This window comes from Equus przewalskii, chromosome 5 (assembly GCF_037783145.1).
Source record: "Equus przewalskii isolate Varuska chromosome 5, EquPr2, whole genome shotgun sequence".
In the NCBI taxonomy this organism is placed as follows: domain Eukaryota; kingdom Metazoa; phylum Chordata; class Mammalia; order Perissodactyla; family Equidae; genus Equus; species Equus przewalskii.
Window position 1 is genome coordinate 54008978 of NC_091835.1, and position 21996 is coordinate 54030973.

The following is a 21996-nucleotide window of genomic DNA, read 5'->3' on the forward strand; positions in this document are numbered from 1 at the left end:
CTGGGTAGGAAACCAGGAGACAGATGAGTCTCCAGATTTTTAAGCTGAAAAGAAGATACGGGTGGGTGTGAGGGTTAGAGTGGGTGGAAAAATTAGAAGTTAAAACCTGCTCAGGTCCCCTGGTGCTCCTCCATCATGTTGGGAACTAAGTTTGTATACTCTTGGGAATAATATCATTCCAAAGTAGCGTGATGAATTTGGTTCACCTACCTCTTGAGCAGTGTGACAATTCATTTTGTAAGATTATAGATAGCAAGGGTGATAGCAAATTTATCTTAAAAGTTAAGATGAGAAGATAAGTTTCTGGCTTATGCAGCCAAGAGGAAGGTCAACACTATTAGCCCAAGCAGGGAATATAGGGGCTAGAATTGTTATAATATAAAAGTGTGCATGTTTGAGCAGCCACTGGAGCATAGCACCATGGTCCAAGTAAGTATTTGCTGTCCACCGCATGAGATACTGGGGATGCAGACATCAGAAGCACAGTTTCTGTTTTGAAGGAGCTCACAGCTTAGTCAAGGAGACAAATGCTGTAAAATTAGGGCCTTCGTGGAGTCATGCTCGGGATGCTCTGAGAGATGTCAACAAGGCCTTGAAGGAAAGGATGCCTGAGCTGAGTCTTGAAAGCATGTCCCAGGGCATAGAAGGAAGGGAGCAGCTCGTGTGATAGCACAGAGGTAAGAGAACAGGGCTATGTTTAGAGAAAGGTATGTTGTGCAGCATGAGAGGCAGGCAGGGATGGGCATCCTGGAGGTAGTATATAATTTGGATTAGAAGCTCATGAGAAAGGTCAAGGTTGGTGATTCTAGTCAGGTCATACTAGCTGTTTGATAAATACCTACTGAATCAGTGAGAGGCATACTTTGGAACAACATGGGTTTTGTATTCAAATCTTAATTCTTGAGTGACTTTGGACAAATTCATTGCCTCTTTGTGCACTTAGATAATAATAGATAGGGAGAAATGGGACATTCAATTTATCACAAGATCTCCAGATTTACTGATATTTAATACACATCAGTTTTTCAAATAGCAACATCCTTTTATTCAAGAAGTAAAAGATCTTGGCTTATTGTATGAACTTTTTTATCAACTCCCTACTGGTTATTATTCCTAAATATTAATAACATAGAGCTGAAAAGCTCATTTCCTTTTTTCTTGGTCTATTTTCCCTTGCTGCTTCATTTATTTGAATGCTTACCAGCTTTGCCCCGTCATCTTTTGTGGCTCTTTGTTTTAGTTACTTCTCTTGAAGTAACTTTTTTTTTGCTGAGGAAGAGTCACCTGGAGCTAAAGTCTGTGCCAGTCTTCCTCTGTTTTGTATGTGGTTTGCCTCCACAGCATGGCCACTGATGAACAGTCAGTCCACACCCAGGAAGCGAACCCAGGCCACCAAAGCGGAGTGCGCTGAACTTAACTACTAGGCCATGGGGCCAGCCCCAGAAGGAGTACCTTTTACTCACACACAGTCATCAATACTCCCTCATTTATGCTCTGCCTTACAATTCTCTCTCTGTGAGAGGCTGTTCCGTTTTCTGAGTGTGTGTTTGTGTTTATACAGGTGGTTAAAATAACAAGTACTTTCTTATTTGGTTTGTAAATATTTGGTGATGTCCTATGTCCTTATTGCCCACTCTCAATGCTGATTAAATCATAGCTAATCTTGTTTCATCTACATCTTTACTCGCATTCCCTTCTCTTTTATTATTTTAAAGCAAATGCCAGATGTCATGTCATTTCATCCATGAATATTTTGCTAATCACCTCTATGAAATAAGAACTCTTTAAAAAAAGATAACTATTATCACTTAAAAATTAAAACAATTCCTTAGTATCATCCAATACACAGTGTTCACATTTCCAATTATATCATTAATATACTTATTTTACAGTTTGACAAATTTTTTAAATGTGTGTTATAATGTTAGATATCACCGCTGCTGTCAACATCACCTGCCTTTTCTGTTTTCAACACTTTCCCTGCCTCTTGACCCCCACATCTTACCATGTTGCCCTTTTCAAGTAATTCTGAATTAATTTTCTGGGGTTTTTAGAGCAGATTGGAGGTGAAAAGGATTTGGACTAATACAGTGGGGAGGAGAAAATAAGTGGTGACAGACACATAGCAGAGAACCAGAAGACAAAGAGGATTGCATAAGAATTCTTAAAGTGTTGCAGACATAAGGACTTAGTAGTTGAAATATAAAGGGAGAGATTTTTCCGGTTAAAGCCTGAATTGCTTCTTCAGAGCTGTTATTTTTGGATGAAAAGTAAGAAGCAGGGGCTGGAGAGAGAAGCTCTGCCCTTGTTTACCTTGGTAGCCATTTCTAGCCTCATCTGGGTGGGGCTTGTTGTCCCGAGAGGATAGACGGCCTCTGGTACTATAATATAGACATTGAGCACACATCAGAATCCCCTGGACAGCTTGTAAAAACCCAGATTGCTGGGCCCTGCCCCTAGAGTTTCTGATTCAGTAGGTCTTGAGTGAGGCCCAAGGATTTACATTCTAACTAGCTCCTGGGTGATGCTGCTGCTTCTGCTGCTGCTGGTCCAAGAACCACACCTTGAGAACCACTGATAGTCCTTGCTTCTCCTTTTGGTCTTTGCATTTTTAGATAGTTTATCTTTGCAAAGATTGCATTGCTGCATACATTGGAAATCATTGTATAATTTATTAACATCCCTAGTGAGCATCTTGGGGAAAACAATTGGTGAGAAATCCAGATAATTTATATGAAAATGTATTGTTTTCGTAATGACCACATAATATTGCTCCACCAGTCTAGTGGAATGTATGTAAACCTTCTCTCTTTCAATGAAGAGATTTCTTCCTTTATGTATCTTAATCTCATTGAAGTGTATCTGTCTCTGGGCGTGAAATTAGTTCTCTTTCAAACCTAAGCATTTTACCTAAGTAAAGCTGAGAAAGCTAGGACAAATGTCGTTCTCACTCAAGTTTAGAACAGATTTTCTAATTTTTTTTTACAGCCTTTCTTTCATCACAGGGAGTGTGGGCAGCCAGCCTGACCTAAAACATCAGTTAGTCAGCAACCCTACCAAAAGTTGTGGTTTTCTGCCAACCCTTTAGCCACCACACCCATTGCTGGAACTTTCCTTGATATTTTACCCCATTCAAATCCACTCTAAAATGGGTCCTGACCAAGCTTGAAATATACCCCAAACATGCTTCTATTGGGTCCTTTTTGGTCCATTACTATAATATGTGAATGTTATCCCTAGGAGATTACTTTTCTAAACTTATTTTTATTAAGCCATTGGAATAAGAAACCACTGTAATAAGGACTCCTGCAGACAGAGCTGATCTTCTCTGTTAACATCGCCCAACAAATAAGGAATTTCTTATTTATTGAAGTAGGACCTTGAACCCAAAATCCCACTCCTTTGTTGTCTTAGTTGTATTTCCTGATATCTTTTCTTCAGCAAGTCATTCAAAGTATATTAACTATTTAGGATCCAGAAATGAATTTGCTATTGTGTGAGAATTATTGGATGTTGAAGTTTTAATTTTCTAAATGGTTTTGTCCACCCAAAGAACCAAATTATAATCACCAGGTTTCTTGGTAAGCAAAGAATTAGAACAAAGGGACCTGAATGTTCTGAGACTTTTCTTTTGGACCTCAGGTCTATAATTGGATTATTCATTATCCTTGATTTGTGATATAGTGTCATTATAAGTCCATGCATTTCTCAGTATATTAATCCATTTATTTATTTAGTTCATTTAAAAAATACAATTTCATTTCTAATTTCTAACGATCATCTTCATTCCTAATTTTTTAAATTCAAGATAAAATTTACAGACACTGAAATGCACACATCTTAAATGGATAGTTTGATGGGTTTTGACAAATGTATAAGCTTGTGTCACCAACACCTCAATCAAGATATTGAACAGGAAGTTCCCCAGTGTCTCCTTAATTATTCGCCACTTCCTACAAGTAACTATTGTTCTATTTTCTCTCACCATAGACTGCCTGTTCTTGAATTTTATATAAAAGGAATCATACAGTACATAGTCATTTATGTCTGGCTTCTTTTGCTCAACATAATGTTGCATGTATCAGTAGTTCAATCTTTTTTATTGTGGAGGAATAATTCCATTATATTGGAGTAATATTCCATTGTATTAAGTATGTGAGGACACCTGGGGAATCCTCCTCTCAGAAACGGTTTTGAGGATATAGGAAAATGCTTTTTAGAGCATGGGATTTTTCTGAAGTCTTTTTATTTAGCCTTTCCGTTTTAAAAAGTACTTTGACCCAGCCATGAAAATTGAGATAGCTTCATCAACACAGATGCTCACTGAGTTACGCTGCCTCTAAAATAACTCAAGCCGTGGGCAAGTGAGAATTTTAATAAACGTGGAAATTCTCTTCTTAGTACTTTACCACTTCAAGTTGCTGTTCTGATTCTTCTCTGTGGTCCTTTAAAGCCCATTTGGAATTTGCTGAGACTCACTTCGTGGCCTTGTGTGGCCTATCCTGGTGAATAGAACGTGTGGACTTGAAAAGAATGTATGTTGTGCATTTAAGTATTTTGTTCTATAAACTGAGTTAGGTCAAGATGGTTGATGGTGGTGTTCAAAAAAGGTTGAAAAGGAGGACCAAATGGCAGATGGGACAAACGGGGGGGAAAAAAGGGAGGACAGTAGACTTAAATCTAACGGGGTCAACAATTACATGAAGTCCATGAATGGACTTATCTGCGTAACTCTCCCTGAGTTGTGTCAGTTTTTGCCTCATGTATTTTGAAGCTCTGTTAGTTGCAGAAACATTTGTGATTGTTATAACTTCCTGATAAATTAACTCTTCTCATTATAAAATATTTGTCTTTCTTTCTAATAATGCTTCTTGATTGGAAGCCATTTTTCTTGTGTTACTCTAGCCACTCCTGCTTTCCTAGGTTTGCTATGTGCACAGTATCTCATTTTTCTTTCTTTTACTTTATATGTCTTTATATTTAAAGTGCACCTCTATTAACAGCATATAGTTAGGTCTGTCTTTTTTTTTGTAACCAGACAATATTTGGCTTTTAATAGTTTTTGTTCCATTTACATTTGGTGTAATTATTTATATAATTGAGCTTAAACCTACCATCTTATCATTTGATTTCTGTTTCTCCCATTTCTCCGTTGTTCCAGCATTGTTGCCTTCTTTTAGATTAATTGAGGATTTTATTAGTATTGCATTTCATCAACTCAGTTGGCTTTTTACTTATCTCTTTATTTTATCATATTAAAGGATTACATTATATATTTTTGACTTATCACACTGTACCATGAATTCATATTAAACATCTTCATATATAATCTAAGAACTTTGGCTCTTCTATCCTTTGAGCTAATAAGATTGAGATTTTCTTCAGGAGTCCTAGCCACTCTGCATCACATGTACCGGGGAGTGCCCACAGGGGAAAAGATATATAAACATGAATCTCATTCATGGTTCCCTTACTCAAGAGCTGAATTTCCTCCAGTTTCTACCTGCTTTTGGACGCTCTCCAACAAAATTGTTTTTATATTTCATCTAGTGTTTTGTATTGCTATTCGTTGGGCAGTTTGTCCAATAAAATCTATTCTAACATTGTCAGAAGCAGAATTCTCATTTTGTCGTTTTTAATAATAAGCACTTTTGAATCCAATGCTTAACTCAAAAACTTGATAGTAACCTTCATTTAACTATAAAACTCTTTCTCTTGGTCTCTTCCCCTGTGATGTCTCTGGCTTGAGGTAGCCATCATTCTGAACTTCATGTTATCATTCTCTTTTTTCTTTTTGTTTAGTTATATTGAGCATATATGTATTTCTAAAATGTATTTGTACTTAATTTTTTTAACTTTATAAAAAAAAAGTCTTGATGAATTTACTAAGACTTACTTTTCTTCTATTTTTGTGTGAGGAAGATTGGCCCTGAGCTAATATCTGTTGCCAGTCTTCCTCTTTTTGCTTGAGGAAGATTGTCAGTGAGCCAGCATCTGTGCTGATCTTCCTCTATTTTATGTGGGATGCCACCATAGTGCGGCTGGCTGAGCGGTGCTAGGTCTGCACCTGGGATCCAAACCCTCGAACCCCAAGCCGCCGAAGCGGAGCACATGAACTTAACCACTATGCCACCGGGCCAGCCTCCAGAGACTTACTTTTTTATTTGCTGTTGTATTGCATGGATTTGTCCATACTACACATATATTGCTTTGACAACGGTATGTAACTTCAGTTATATATATATAACAGTCTGTTCATCTCCTCTCATGTTGATGGACATTTGGGTCATTTCCATATTTTTGTCCTTTGACACACTACTACGAACATTTGCATACTGCCCATGGTTATATGCCTTGCAGTAAATGTTGCTAGATTGAAAATGAATGTGAATGTTTGATTTTAGCCCATTTTACATTCCCACCACCATTTTGTAAGAAATTCTGTGAATCCACATCCTCTACAATACTTGGCAGTGTCAAATTATTTTGCTAACTGACTCAGTGTGAAATGGTATGACGTTGTTGTCTTAGTTCCTTATTGATGACATTAAGCATCTCTTCCTATTTATTGGTTGAAAGTCCTTCCCCTTCACCTAGCACCGCTCAGCCAGCCGCACTGTGGTGGCATCCCACATAAAATAGAGGAAGATCAGCACAGATGTTGGCTCACTGACAATCTTCCTCAAGCAAAAAGAGGAAGACTGGCAACAGATATTAGCTCAGGGCCAATCTTCCTCACACAAAAATAGAAGAAAAGTAAGTCTTAGTAAATTCATCAAGACTTTTTTTTGCTATATGTCTGTTCATGTCCTTGCTTTTCCCTTTTTTTTAATCAATTTGTAGCAGTTTTACACTTGGAATACCACTGAACTACCGCCTACATTTAACTACTTTTAAACTACTTTTAAAGCTACTTAACTGACCACCCTATTTAATTTGCAAACCCCTCCAAACTCCTGACCCCCTTACCCTGCTCCAATTTTCCCCCTTAGCACCCACCACTTTCACCATATTATATGTATTATTTATTAATTGTGTTTACTGTCTGCTCTTTACTGTTACATGTAGGCTGCTAGATGAAAAATATAGAGATCGAGAATTAAGCATTTATAAACATTCATAACAGTTTAATAATGTCATCATATTTTTATTCAACAAAGGCTTGGTCTCTAACAAATTGGAAATCTTTTTAAAAACTAGCTCTTCACCATGGGAGAGCATTTGAAAGGCTCATTGAATGAAACAGAGAAGAAATAGATAACTACCTGTCGCACTTGAGAAAGTGTTCATGCTCTATACAAAGTCTAGTTGCTAACAAAGACGAATATTTGTTTTTCTAATTTAGTGAGGTGGTGAGTTTTTCCACACTGAGCTTTATTTTATTAGCGTTCTCCACATTTATAGCTGAGCTGGCAGGTGTCTCCTTATATATATGCTTATATATATATGTGTGTATCATAGTATCTAGAGCTCCTTGAAGTGCAACTTTTAAAATGAAAGGGAATGCTATCCACTTAGTTACACGAAACTCAAGGACTGGACACTCTTTAGCTTAATCCTTTATGTCTGAATTTTCACATTTTGAGTTTTCCAGCCTGAAATGTGATTATTAAATTTGTGCCCCACCTCTCTGGACTGTGCACTAGCTAAATGTGCAAGTAGATTTTTGAGAGCTACTTAGGTTCGTAACCTGGCTTTAACCCCTGATTTCGGGATAACTGTAAAGTGTACCTTGCGTATTTTGTGCTGTAGTATTTCCACATAAAATGGTAGTGATATTTTATACCTTCTGAAGTAAGTAACATTCTGGGAAATTCTTAGATGAAATCTGTAGAAACTATAAAATCAAAGTAATATTTGACAATGATTATATGGCACTTTATTAGAATGGATGCACAGTAGAGAACTGATCCAAGAAGCTGTTTATGAGAACTGTAAATATGTTTGTAAAACTAAAGTGGTACGTGAGATCCGGCTACTTGGAAACAGAGGGCAAAGGTTTCTGTCAAACAGCATACCCTTTATTTCCCAGGTAATTGCTACACCAGAGTGTCTGCAAAGTAGCAAGAGCCTTATTTATGCCCGTTGGGGGAATTTACATGGGTGCTTAGTCTGTTACCTGAAATGTATTAGTTAATTTTGAAAATCACATAATTTGACTTTTTCCTTTTTGTGACCAAATTTTTTGCAGGATAGTTTCAATCTATTTTTTGACAGGTAAAAGAATGAGGAGATTGTGACACAATTTCAGCATAAACCTATCTTTCAGATAGGATCACAAAAACAGAAATTCAATATTATAGTGGAAATTGAACAGACCTAGGTTAAAAACTGGTTGTTGTTTTTTTTTTTTTTTTTTGAGGAAGATAAGCCTTGAGCCAACATCTGCTGCCAATCCTCCTCTTTTTTGCTGAGGAAGACTGGCCCTGAGCTAACATCCATGTCCATCTTCTTCCACTTTATATGTGGGACGCCTACCACAGCATGGCATGCCAAGTGGTGCCATGTCCCACACCCGGGATCCAAACTGGCGAACCCCGGGTCTCCGAAGCAGAACATGCGAACTTAACTGCTGCGCCATCGGGCCAACCCCAAAAACTGGTTTTTGCTATAGTTATTTACTGTGTTTCCATGCAAAAATCAACAGACATTTTTTATTTCATTTATAAAATGGAGGTGAATTTATCCATTATATAGAGTTGTTGTCATGATTAAGGATTGTGGAGAATTTATGGAAATGTATAGCAACTACGGTAAGCACTCAGTACATGGTGGCTATTGTTACATTACAAAATACCAGTAGATGTGTATATGGTTAATATATATATATTTATATTAGTGAACTCTCTTCTTAAATAAATCTCATGGTAAACCCTTATTGCAGAAAAAAAGAAAAAAATTAAGAGAGCAGAGATAGGGTGGGTTGGTGCAAGGAGAAAGAAGTCTTGTCTAACTGGCATCCCTTGTGGTCCTCAGGAAGGTTCCACAGCCATCGCTGATGCCCTTCACAGAGACCTGGAGCTCTACAGAGTACAGCCTGGAAACCATTCTCCTGGATTTTGAGAGTGCAAGAAGTGAAACTTAGTTATTTTATTAACTGACACAGGTAGAGCGTGTGGTCTTGCAGTACAGTCAACAGCGATTGGTCACAGCTTGTTAAATGATTCAGTTACAACCCTACTGCTTGAGAAATTTCTCTCTCCATATCTGACTGCTAGGTGGAGTTATAATTTGAAGTTGAATTGTCAGACCTACCAGGATGCATGCGTCATTTAAACGATGTAACAATGACATCATTATTTTTTCAGATCTGGGTTGGAATTTGCCCTTGACAAATAACAAAATGATGAGTGACGCAAGTGACATGTTGGCTGCAGCGCTGGAGCAGATGGATGGTATTATAGCAGGTAATTAGCATCCTCTAAGAGATGGAATCGTGACATTTACTCTCCTCTCTTGGCTTTTTCATTACCCCTCTTTTATTACCTTTGACTTTCTTATTTTCATTTATTGGTGTGCTCCAATGCCTTTAGGTTCCCCGCGGTTTCATCTTTGTCCTTCTTTTCCATTTTCTACCAGAATTATCCTCAAATTTTATTTTAAAATGTCAAAAATTCCATTTCCACCCTAGGTTTCTGAACAAGGATGAAGAATCTGCATGTCTGGTGGTTCTGGTGCAAGTAGTCTGCGGACTATACTTTGAGAGAGACTGCTGTACCCAGTATCCACGAATTCTGATCTATCCCCTTGAATTCAACATTCACTTTTCCACCAGTGACTCTCACATCTATTTACTTTCCCAATTCTTTGCTAAGCTTAAGGTCCCCTTCTCTAACTGCCCAGCAGATATCTCTCCCGACATGTCCTACAGGCACATCAGTGTCATCATTTAAAACACTGAGTTTGGGGGCCGGCCCCATGGCTCAGGGGTTAAGTTCGCGCGCTCCGCTGTGGCAGCCCAGGGTTTTGCTGGTTCAGATACTGGGCGCGGACATGGCAGCGCTCATCAGGCCACATTGAGGCAGCGTCCCACGTGCCACAACTAGAAGGACCCACAACTAAAATATACAACTATGTACTTGGGGGACGGTTTGGGGAGGAAAAGCAGAAAGAAAAAAAAATAGATTGGCAACAGTTGTTAGCTCACGTGCCAATCTTTAAAAAAATAAAAAAATAGTAGAAAAAATAAAACACTGAGTTCATTATCTTTCCTCAGAATCTCCTCTAGTAGCCTGCATCTTGACTTATTCTGTAACCCTTCATCCACATACTTTCCTAAACAGAATTTTTTTTTCTCTCCCCAAAGCCTCAGTATATAGTTGTATATCCTAATTGTAAGTAATTCTAGTTTTTCTGTGTGGGATGCCGCCATGGCATGGCTCTATGAGCAGGGTGTAGGTCCGCCCCCAGGATCCATGAACCCTGGGCCACCAAAGCAGAGTATATGAACTTAACCACTGAGCCACGGGGCCGGTCCCCATAAACAGAAATTTAAATCATTCTAGACATTTTTGTCGCTCGTGTTCCTCACTTAGTTAATCAAGTTCTATCAGTTCTGCCTTCTCCCAAATTCTGCCATTCCCTTTTATCCTCTTTAAAGTCTGGCTTGTCTGTGCTACCATAGTCGTGCTTTGTGCAAGTAACCTTCTTGCTTGATGTCTCTGACACTCTTACTTTCTTGCTCTGGTCCATCCTTCTCTAGACCACCAGAATCCCCTTTCTCAAACACTTATCTGATCACGTTACTCCTTTGTTAAGAATCCTCAGCAGTTCTCTTATGGTAGCTGAGCAAAAGCAGTAGACTGTCCCCTTGTTTTCTCATCATGGCTGAGGGCACTGACTAGTAAGTGAACCCTTTCACACACTTGTGGTCTCCCAGGAGTGGTGGCTACCTAAGGTCTTATGTCACATTTTGTATGTGATGTGTCGTAGTTTGGCCTCCTTTCTTATGCGTACTGGAGACCTGGCTTCACTGTGACCTTCTTTGTAGGTTAGACCACACTTTGGGTACTGTATTCAGTTCTTGGAGTATCATTTTCAAAGGGTCACTGGCAAGCTAGAACTTACCTAGAGGAGGTAAGCTTGAAGGCAGAGTTTAACAACCACACCTGGTAAGGAACTAGTTAAGTTTAACCTAGAACAGTGCATTTTTGCTCGGAGCATGCTATATGCTTTCAATTAGTTGAAGGAATGTTATGTGGAACAGAGATTGGACTTTGTCATGATTTCAGAAAATATAACTAGAACTAATTCTAGGCTCTTACCAGATGCTGTAACCTTATACTCTTCATGAAACTCTAGCAGAGAGAAGTGATATTTCTGGAACAATAGTTGAAGGATTTACATTTTACGTATTCCACTAAATTAGTATATTTGTACCTTAGCCCTGGCAGGGCTTCAGGACCAACAGGAAGTTATGAGAAAATTAAGATTCCCCAGGTCCCACCTCAAACTAAGTCAGTCAGTAGCTTTGTGGGTAGGACCTGGGTTTACATGTTTTCAAATTGACATCAGTAGTTCTCCAACTGAGGTAGGAGGGAGAGGAGGAGAAATGATTACAAACATTTGGGGAATTTTTCTAAATACACATCTCTCCCCTACCCCTACCTTGTTTTGTGATGAAGACTTAATGGAATAGAGGATTATCATAACACACGTATCATTGATGTTGTCATTATTGATAATATCATTACGTGATCCTAATGCTTCAAAGTGCTGGAATAGGACATTACAGCCTGTCTGGTTTTTAATACTCTTCTGTTCCTCCTTCCCCCCATCATGCTCTCCTCAGTACATGTTTTTATGGATTCTCATCTCAGTTTTACAGGGTTCCTGAGGGGACTGATTCAGAGGGTTATGTGAAGCATTTAGCACTGTGCCTAGCATGTCAATGGTTATCGTTATTATAGTTTGGCAGATTTTAGTCCAAACCATTTGGCCCCGTATTAGGAAGCTCAATGGACTGGACTAGCTGAAAGAGAATTCCTCTTCCCATTGTTGAAACTTACTAAGCCATATGGCCAACTGGAGAGAGAACTTACACATCGGTTCGCTGGTCTCATCCAGTTGTAAGACCTTCAGATTTTATGAGGTGATAGCCTAAACTTCATAATTATTGATGTTTAAGTATAAAGTTAGTATGTATATTTGGCAGACCAGAACATTAACATCAAAGAGATGGAGCAGTATTTATGATTGCTTTCAGAAGGGGCTGTGGGTCAGTTGTGTGGATGGAAGTAGTAGAATGCTTTCTCTTGTAAGTAACAAAACAAAAATGGCTGTAGAAGTATTTTTTTAAAGCTGACGTTAGCAAGAGCATGTGACGCTAGGCTGCAGACAAAATCATGGGGGTGCATTTTTATACAAACATACTCATACATACATATACATATGTATATGTGAAATTCATTGAACTTCTTCAAAGATTATTCTGGTAAATTAACTGGGAGCAGGCCCTCTTATCCTTGAAATTACGCTATGCAATTTCCACCTCAGTGTGCAACTTCTTTACGGGAATTTCAGGACTTTATAGTCGCTAAAAGTTGTTTTCTGGAATATATGGCTCTATCTGAACTGATCTGCCACCTTCTTAGCACTTGTTTCTGCGAGGTCAGCACACCTTACAGCAAAGCCCACCATACCCTTACTCTACCACGCAATTGACCTCCCCTTTGGCTATCTTACCATTGATATTTACCATCAATTATATGGTTTTTATTTTTGCACAAAATAGCTATGACTTGGAGAGATTTATTATCTTTTCCCTCCTCCTTGTTTTGATTATTCCTCACTGTGACGAGACTTGCTTGCCACCTCCAGCTTTGGTATGTTATCTTAAAAATCCCATTGCTTTCTCTCTGATTTTGTTTTTTTAAAATCTAGGTTCCAAGGCCCTGGAATATTCCAATGGGATTTTTGATTGCCAGTCTCCCACCTCCCCGTTCATGGGAAGCTTGCGAGCTCTGCACCTTGTGGAAGACCTGCGCGGATTGTTAGAGATGATGGAAACAGACGAGAAGGAAGGCTTGAGATGCCAGATCCCGGATTCCACAGCAGAAACGCTCATTGAATGGCTGCAGAGTCAAATGGTAGATGTCTGCATGTTACAAACCCGATGCTGTGACTCTTTCTTTGCTTATTCCAAAATTTACAACATAGGATAGCTGATTAGAACAAGAAAAAAAATTTGAGGGAAGCAGGTTTGCTCTGATTATATCCCTAAGGAGATCCCAATCCCCTTTTGACTCTATGGGTAATTTTTTAAAAAGTGCCATTTGTGTACATTTCGTGAGTGCCAGGAGGTCACCTAATTTTATCCATGAAAGTGGACTAGCTTTGAGGTTGTGTCTGTTTGACCTGCTGTGGCTTAAAACAAATAGTCCTGTAAGAGAAAGAACCTTGCACATAATAGATGCTTTCTCAGTGATACTGGAACATTTGCTGTGAAAGGACCCAGTAGCAATTCTAAATAGGAAGTACAATGAATAGACTCTTCAAATAGCGATGGAGGTTTGTTGCGGTATTTGATCTGAAGTGCCATCTAGTGGTTTGTGGCAATCATTTCAATTCCAGTGTGTGAGTTAAGTCGTGGAGTTGGGCTTTAAGTGTTGTTCTTATTCACTGAACAATGAGACCTCCTTCTAGACATCCTTCTGAAAAATCAGTGATGTGCCGGATGTGCGCTTTCCCTGAACACAATGGTAAATACCACGGTCTTAATATGTGCTGAAATCATAAAAGCTAAAGGATGTCACAAGAACATATTCAAAGGAGAAGAGAGAAATGGTAGTTTATCGTGTAAATATTTAAAGGATGCTCAGTTTTCAGGAAGATGCATTAATAAGCTTATGAAGCAATTGTGTTTCTATAAAACCTAGTGAAAATTGTGTGAAAGAATCCAGATCTATTTTTGGATCTGTAGTGGAAACGGAAGCTGTTTGCTTCGGGAACCTTCATAGTACATCTTACGGCTAAAACATTTTCATGTGATGTGACACAAATCCTGGCACTCCCAACCACTCCCTTGCTGGACATTCTTCTGTTCCCAGCCCATATACTTCCGCATTTCTGATTGCACATAGTAAGATCGATCGTTTAGCGGGGGTGCAGCTACCCAATTGGAGATGTTTTACTTTTCCTGATACATGACGTCTTATTATTATACTTTATATTTGCTCTGCAGGTTTCTCCTCTAGAGATTTAAGGGTCCAGGTTAGCTGATTTCTTTGGAGAATTGCTTCCTGCTCTGAAATTAGTTGTTTGCTAGCATATTCTTTAGCCTATTTCCACTTCCTATCTCACCCCTCCTCACTCCATATTTTTCTGACCATTCACCGCATAGTGGGAAAGGAATTTGCTGTTGGTCGAAAAAGCTGTTCCTAGCCCACATCCTCAGGTCGCCAGTGGCAGCCATAGCTTGAGGGTAGCTGTGATGGAATTTTTCCTTGTGTCCAAAACATGCCCATTATACATGTGCTTAATCTGTTCTATTAAAGTATTTCTGGAAAAGGTTAAAAGATTATCATGATGATGATATCTGAACATAAATCACTTCCTGTCATTCACTCCTTTTTCAGAAGCTTCCAGTGACAGTCCCATCTCACTCAGAGTAAAAGCCAGAGTGCTTACTGAGGATTGCAAGGCCACATAGGAGTTGCTCTCATTACTCTCTGACCTCATGTCTCATTACACTTCCCTTCTTTTACTCCACTCCAGACACATTGACTTCCTCACTGATTCTCATACATGCTGGGCAAACTGGCCTCAGGGCCTTTGCACTGGCTATTTACCCTTCCTGAAAGGCTCTTTCCCCAGATATCGGTATGGCTAGCTTTCTTGTATTCTTCTGGTATTTACTTAACAGTTGTACATTCAGTGAGGCCTTCCTTGGTGACTGTGTCTAAATTTTCACATATTCATTCTTTGTATTACATCTCCTTGTTGTCTTTTTTTCTTAGCATTCACTACTTTCTTACATATTATGCATTTGCCGTATTTATATCATTTATTTTCTGTCTCTCCAACTGAAATATAGATATCATGAATCAGAGATCTTTCCCTGTCTTTGAACAACAGCATATCCGTGGTGCCTAGAACAATGCCTGGCATTCAGTAGATGCTCAGTAATTATGTTTGTAATGTAATGGTAAAATGTGAATGGTAAAATGGAGTGCATATTCAAAGGAACTAAAATTGTTGTGTTAAATTTATTCCTTGGATGGATAATGGCTGCCAATTTGTATTTTTAATTGCTATCTTGATATTTGACATTTTTAAGTTAGGCATCCACAAAATGACAAATACTTTATACAACTTACGAAGATTCAGTTTTCATCCTAAAAATAGCAATAAAAAAATAAACTAGATGTGGACCCACAGAGTTTTTCTTTTTTAACTTGTTTATATCTACCTAACATTTATATTCATTCCCTCATCTTGACCCCAATCCTCCCAAATTACATATATTTTCTCAAGCACACAGAAGATGAAAGACTAGATTAAAAAGATGCAAAGGGCAAAAAGCAAAGCGAGAAGCAGAGAGCAGGAATGAGTGTTTGGAATAATAAATGCGCAGGTGTGAAATGAGTTGTCGCAGCCCTGGGCCTGTGGTGGACGTTACTTTTAGAACCCAGAGGGAACTGAGGCACCATCCAGAATCCAACGGGTAGAGGGAGCGTTTCAGGCTTACAATTTAATGATTTGCTGATTATATTAGATTCTCCCATTTTAATATTTCAGAAGTTGTGACATATTTTATAATCTTTGTGGGATATGCACACATTTTAGCTGGGATTGTTTCTTTTTTCCTTTTTTAAAAAAAGGAGATAATAAGCTACCTAGAGTAGCCAAATAAATTCATAGAGACAAAAGTAGGATAGTGGTTGCCAAGGGGCTGGGGGGAGGGAGGAATGGAGAGTTAATATTTAATGGGTGCAAAGTTTCAGTTTTGCAAGATCAAAAGAGTTCTGTAGATGGATGATGGTGAAAGTTGCACAACAATGTGGATGTGCTTAATACCACTGAAGTGTACACTGAAAAATGGTAGGGTCAGCCCAGTGGCGCAGCGGTTAAGTTCGCACGTTCCGCTTCTCGGCAGCCTGGGGTTCGCCGGTTCGGATCCTAGGTGTGGACATGGCACCACTTGGCAAAAGCCATGCTGTGGTAGGCGTCCCACGTATAAAGTAGAGGAAGATGGGCACAGATGTTAACTCAGGGTCAGTCTTCCTCTGCAAAAAGAGGAGGATTTGGCAGTAGTTAGCTCACGGCTAATCTTCCTCAAAAAAAAAAAAAAAAGGTAAATTTTGTACGTGTATTTTACCACAATCAAAAATAAAAAAATAGTGTGATGAAAATTGATGGCATCTTAGAATCAAAGGAATGCAGAATCCTAGCACATGCCCCCTTTATATTGTACATGGGGAACTTGCCAAAATAATCAATAAAGGAGATCCTGTTGGAAAAAAGCGGCAAATGATAAAGAAGGCAGGATTGTGTCTTGGAGGTTACAAATGTAGGCTCTGGAGACAGCAGACCTGAATTTTATTTTATTTTATTTTGGTGAGGAAGATTGGCCCTGAGCCAACATCTGTGCCAATCTTCCTCTGTTTTGTATATGGGACGCTGCCACAGCATAGCTTGATGAGTGATGTGTAGGTCCGCATCCGGAATCCGAATCTGCAAACTTTGGGCCGCCAAAGTGGAGGGCGCAAACTTAACCACTACGCCACTGGGCCAGCCCCAGCAGACCTGAATTTTAATGTTGGCTCTGACTCTTAGAAACTTGTATGCTTTGGGGAAAATTTCTTAAGCTGTTTGTCTCAGTTTCCTCATCTGTCAAATGGGGATGTTAGTCTCTGCCACACCAGATTGTGAAGTTCCTATGAGCTAATGTATGTTGAGTGCTTATCAGTAGCCTGGCAGATGGCTAATCAAAAAGGTAATACTGAAGAGTGGATTGTAGGGAGTAGAGAGAAAACGTTTAGCCAGATCCCTTTGCAATGAGGGAAAGAAAGAGTTGGGTCCAGTTACAAGGGAAGTTAGGTTACAGATTACTAATGCGTTGTTCACTTCTTTCACAAGAGTACAGACATTTCTTAGACTGTAGAGAAGCTTCCACAATATTTTAGAAAAATTTATTTATGATACTAGTTACAGAATTAAGGTTTCATTCATGTTTAACCATGGTCAACTTGAGAGTCCGTGTGCTTAAGACGGATGCTAATCTCCGTAGTGCGACTGCGCATTTGCAGTTCTCATTATTCTTTTTCCCAGGCCAGGGAGAGCCTCTGGCTTCCTGGAGGATGCAGATCGTTCCTTCACTACTAACTCTGCTGCCTGTTTAATTATTTCGTATGATCAGAAGCTGGAGAAGAAGAAAGAAAATTATAACACTAGTAGCTTGTTACAGTGGAGGAATATTAAATCGACAAGAATATTAATCTACAAGAATGAATTTGTTTTAATAGGATAGCTATAGCTGTAGCCTTCTAGAAACGAACAAGTTTCTTTTCAGACTCAGCAGTTTGTCTCCTGTGGTAAAAAAAAAAAACAAAAAACCCAAATCTATTGAATGTGGCATATTTGTTCACTTCCTGAGGTAGAATTCTCTGTTTTGATTGTGAAATGTTATTATGTGTTAACACAAATATTATTGATGGAGAATTATGTGCTTTATCAAGCTCCAAGATTACGAGGGCAAATAGAAAAAGTTGTCGAGTTGTTTGAGCCAGGAAAGTGGTTTTTGTTTACTTGAAGTCTAGCTTGATGAGTTGCCCTGGAGTGTTCTTACAATGCGTTTTCCAATAGACGAACTATGAGGCAATCTCAAAATCAGCAGAAATTGCAAAAATACAGTTTTCGCCAAATTCAGTGAAAATATTGATGGGAATAACTCCAAATCAGGCATCCTAACCCATGAAATAAATAGAGTATAAATGGGAGAAATGATGTGTTCTTGACTGGCTTCTGACCTGTTTAATCACCAGAATACGTTTTAATTTTATTTCTACATTAAAAAAATAAATAATATTAATTCAAAATGTACCTTTTTAAAAAGTTTCTGTAAAAACAAAAATACTCATAATTTAAAGGGTTCAGACATGGGGCATCTTCCCTCCAGGGTTGCTGACTCTTTTCCCTGAGCCCCTGACTTTCAGCCACACAATCCATTCCAGTCCCACCATCCTCCCATCCCTGCTGTTCTCTGACCAACTTCTCTTTTCGTGTGTGCCTCCAGGGGATGTTTCTTCAAGCCTTGACAGACAAGGGACATCTTAAGATTGTGTCCCATATGTGGTCACAACTATCTGAGTTATGCGGCGTCTCACTGAGACGTCCTGGCTAAAGTTAAAGCTGTTTCCCCTTAGGCTTCTGGTCCAGCCCCGTGAAAAGTGTCCACAGAAACAGGAAAACAGATGGACCAAGTCAGCAGAATTCTCAATTGAGAGCCAGTGCAGGGTGATAAGTGAGAGATGCACTTTTAATGGAATCCCAGGCTACTGGTATTTGTTGGGCTTAAATAGAAAGAGATTCCTCTGTTCTTTTATGAAAGTGAGTTACGAAACAATACTAGGGGCAGCAGTTTTTCTTGATCTCGTGTCACTCTTCCCAAAGTAGAAGAGTGATTGCTTTGCTACATCTGCATCCTGTCGCATAGCTAGCTTTCAATAAATGGTGAATAAATGAATGAATAATGGGTGAATGAATGAATATTGTATGCTACTAGAATAGGAGTTAGGCCTTAGCTTCTGGGGACCTTCTATTCTCTATCTTTCTGTAACTCAGGGGACTTTGGAGTATACCTGTGACCAGGATAATGTTGTAATCTCAACATGTTACCCTCTCCCCACTGCAGAAGCTTTGGGGAGCACGGTGGCATGTGTGAAAATAAGACTAAGAGGGGGCAGAGCCCACCTTCCCTACTCAAGTGAGGTGTCTAAAAGAACCTTTTAGGAGACACTAAAGAATTCTATCTAACTTGCCCTACATTGGCCCTGGATGCACCAATGAGGCGTTGCTGGGCATGTGTTAGTTGTATAACAAGATAGCCCGTATATCTTGGCAATTGATGTTTTGGCAACAGATACCCAAATACTCCAAGAGAAGCTCTCTCAACATATTTCTAAGGAGACTGGCAGATGAAAGCACTTGGCGTCTGCTGTGCTTGTCAGCATTTCAGATGTAGTTATGTTTTTGGAGTAGAGATCTTAGAGGCTGGCCTACTGCTGTGATTTTTCTCGCTCCAGAGCACTTGTTTTTGCTCCAGTTGGCTATTTCGTTGAGAAGTTGCTTTTTGTGTCTGGAAAACAAGCACTGCGAAAATTAAAACCTAGAAATAAAAGCTGTAGTCTGATTTTGACCACCTCTGCAATCTTGACTTGGAGAGTACAGAATATATTCAGGCTTATTCTGAGTTTTAGTCTTTGATGCTCTTTCTAACAGCGTTGAATAACTAATGTCTTTTCTAGAAGAAGGTCATGGACTTTTTGGGTGTGATGAATTGTGTGTGATATTCATTTCCTCTTTTGCTTTTCTTTTTGAGCAGAGATGATGAAATTTTGGAATAGAAGGCTGCCTGAAGAGTTTATCTTGTTGCCTTGGGATCTTATTTCCTTTTTTGAACTGCAGTAGAAATTCTGGAGGGAAAAATGAGCTCTTTGCAAGACCTGCCCACGTTCGGAGGTGCTATGGTACAGAGGGGTAGCGGCCAGTGGGAAGGGATTCTCCAGTGGCCCTGAATGGCAACGATGTTGCCCTGAGATGATTACAGCACAACGGCAGAGCCTCACCACCCTAATTCCATCACGTCGGGTGAGAGACGAGGGAGCAGAGTGCTTCCTCTGCCTGGTGGCTTGATTTTCAGCGTTGTTGGTATTGTGTTCTTTGACTCTTTGACAATGGAGTGTGTGATGCCTTGTGGTGTTGAACCCAAATGAAATACAACTATGATATTCATGGCTGGAAGATTCAAGACTAATCTTAGTCTCCCCTCCTGGTAGACATTTATTATAAATGTAAAGATGGAGTAAAATAAATGTAGAGATGGAATACTGATTAGGGCATGGAGGACCCTTGTATTAGCTGTTTCTTCTGGTACCTAGATATACTATTTAATTAAAGGAGCTTTAGTGGACTGCACCTTCATTTTCCTTTCTTGATAATACCACGTTTAAAATATTAGAATCATGAAATCAAGACTGTATGGCAACTTCCAAAACTAGTTTTAAGAAGTAAATATATTGACTGGGTGGAGTATGTGTGTATAATAGTACTGGTCCAACCATTTCTTAAACATTTGTTGTCTTTATAAAATTGGACTGATTTTCTTTTCCCACTTTAATTTAGCTACGCATCATTCTGATTTGGGAATGTTGTATTCAAAATGAGCTTCTGTGTTATAACATAAATAAGTATAATTGTGGCAAATCACTGCTTGTATGTTGATTTTGGGTTTAGACAAGGCAACAGAGCTCAGGAAAGAAGAACAAAGCAAAATGAAGATTAGAGAAAGAGGGGAGACTGCTGTAGACTAATGCATACCAATAGAGTAAGAAAATGGAAGGAAAACACCACATGATGCTTTAAGTAAAAGGAACAGACAAAAACTCCCACCTGCTGTGAATTAAGGACTATGGAAACTGGGGGATGGTACATAGGGCTTCATCATGCTAGTCTCTACTTTTATATCTATTTGAAATTTTCTGTAATAAAACATTTTTAAAAAGGGAAGCACGTAAGGCAAGATGTTAACATTTATTACATCTTTGTACTTGGTTGTGTATTTATAATACTTGATAATTAAAAGGAAATTAATATAAAAAGAAGAGCCTCTCCTTAGATGCTGAAGGGTAAGGTAGATGGTGCTCTAATGCTGTGTGTAGCACCTGCCATGTGAGTTCAGGCAATTTATATTCCCAGGTGTGGTTCCTGCCTAGCTCTGGGATTCTGTAATTCTATGGGGAATAAGGCTTTTTAGACCTTTTTTCCCTGCGATTCCAGGAAAACCTGGCAAACACCATGAGTTCCTTAATTAAATCAAAGTGTCCCTGTTACAGTTGAGCTGTGTCTCTGCCCTGCCTGCCCTGTGTGCCACCCCCTTACCCCCCACCCTGTTGGGTACTGTACTGGTAGAATCCCCAAGTTGATTCCAATTTGACTTCAATTTTCAGCTGAATTGAATGTGGTCAGTAAGGGGTTACATGATGAGCTAAAGTAGAAAGGGTTATTTTGAAGGCATCTCTGGGATTTTGAGTAAAGTGATTTGGGCTAGTCTTCAATGCTTTGGATGTCAAGTTGATTCAACAAGAGTTTATACTAAATATGTTTTTAATTATGTGCTCAGGATTTTATAAGCATCATGGGAGAATCAAAAGAAATAGAAGACAGTTTTGCCTTGAGGGACTATTAGGAATAATAAGTGACCAACTTTCCTAAAATCACTAGTAAGCTCTCCATGGCAGAATATGATGAAAAGCCAGATTGAGAAGGACAAGACACAGAAGAGAAGCCAGTTGGGGAGGAGAAGAAGATGGCACAATGTAAGGAGGAGGTGGGAACTGGCTGTGAAAGATGGATTTCTGTAGGCAGAGAGGAGTGGGAGGTGAGTAGAGTGGTGGGTGCAAAATATATATATATATTGGGTAGATATTGGAAAGAATGGATGGAATTTCATTAAGAGGAAAACATTGAGAATGATAAGGACAGAGGTGATAATCGTAGGTCTCAGGGAAGCAGGAAGTCAAGGTTCCAAAGTAAAGGTGGAATGATGAGCTTTTAGGAAGGAGTTAAGACTCAGTTCTCCTGAGACCGGCAGGAAGCAAGAAAGGGATGATGTAGGAGGCAATATATAATATTGCGCAGTGGACAAGATAGTATATAAGGGAGTCCATGCAAGATGGCTTCAATATTGTCCATTAAAAAGGCTTTGAGATCACTTCCTAAACATGGTAGGAAGAGGGAGTGCAGGCTTGAGGGGAAAGGAGCTAGTCTAGAGGGTGA

The 21996-nt window shown here is 39.2% G+C and overlaps 1 protein-coding gene across 30 annotated transcripts in view; it reads left to right on the forward strand.

The window, feature by feature from the left end:
* Window positions 1–21996, forward strand: part of PPFIBP1 (PPFIA binding protein 1) — a 169354-nt gene that overhangs the window by 99086 nt on the left and 48272 nt on the right. For all 30 annotated transcript variants that reach the window (XM_008515856.2, XM_070620884.1, XM_070620889.1 and 27 more), the window contains 2 exons: window positions 9309–9407; window positions 12883–13088. In XM_008515856.2, coding sequence (XP_008514078.1) covers window positions 9344–9407; window positions 12883–13088 — 270 coding nt within the window. In that variant the 5' untranslated portion in view covers window positions 9309–9343. The remainder of the gene's footprint in view (window positions 1–9308; window positions 9408–12882; window positions 13089–21996) is intronic.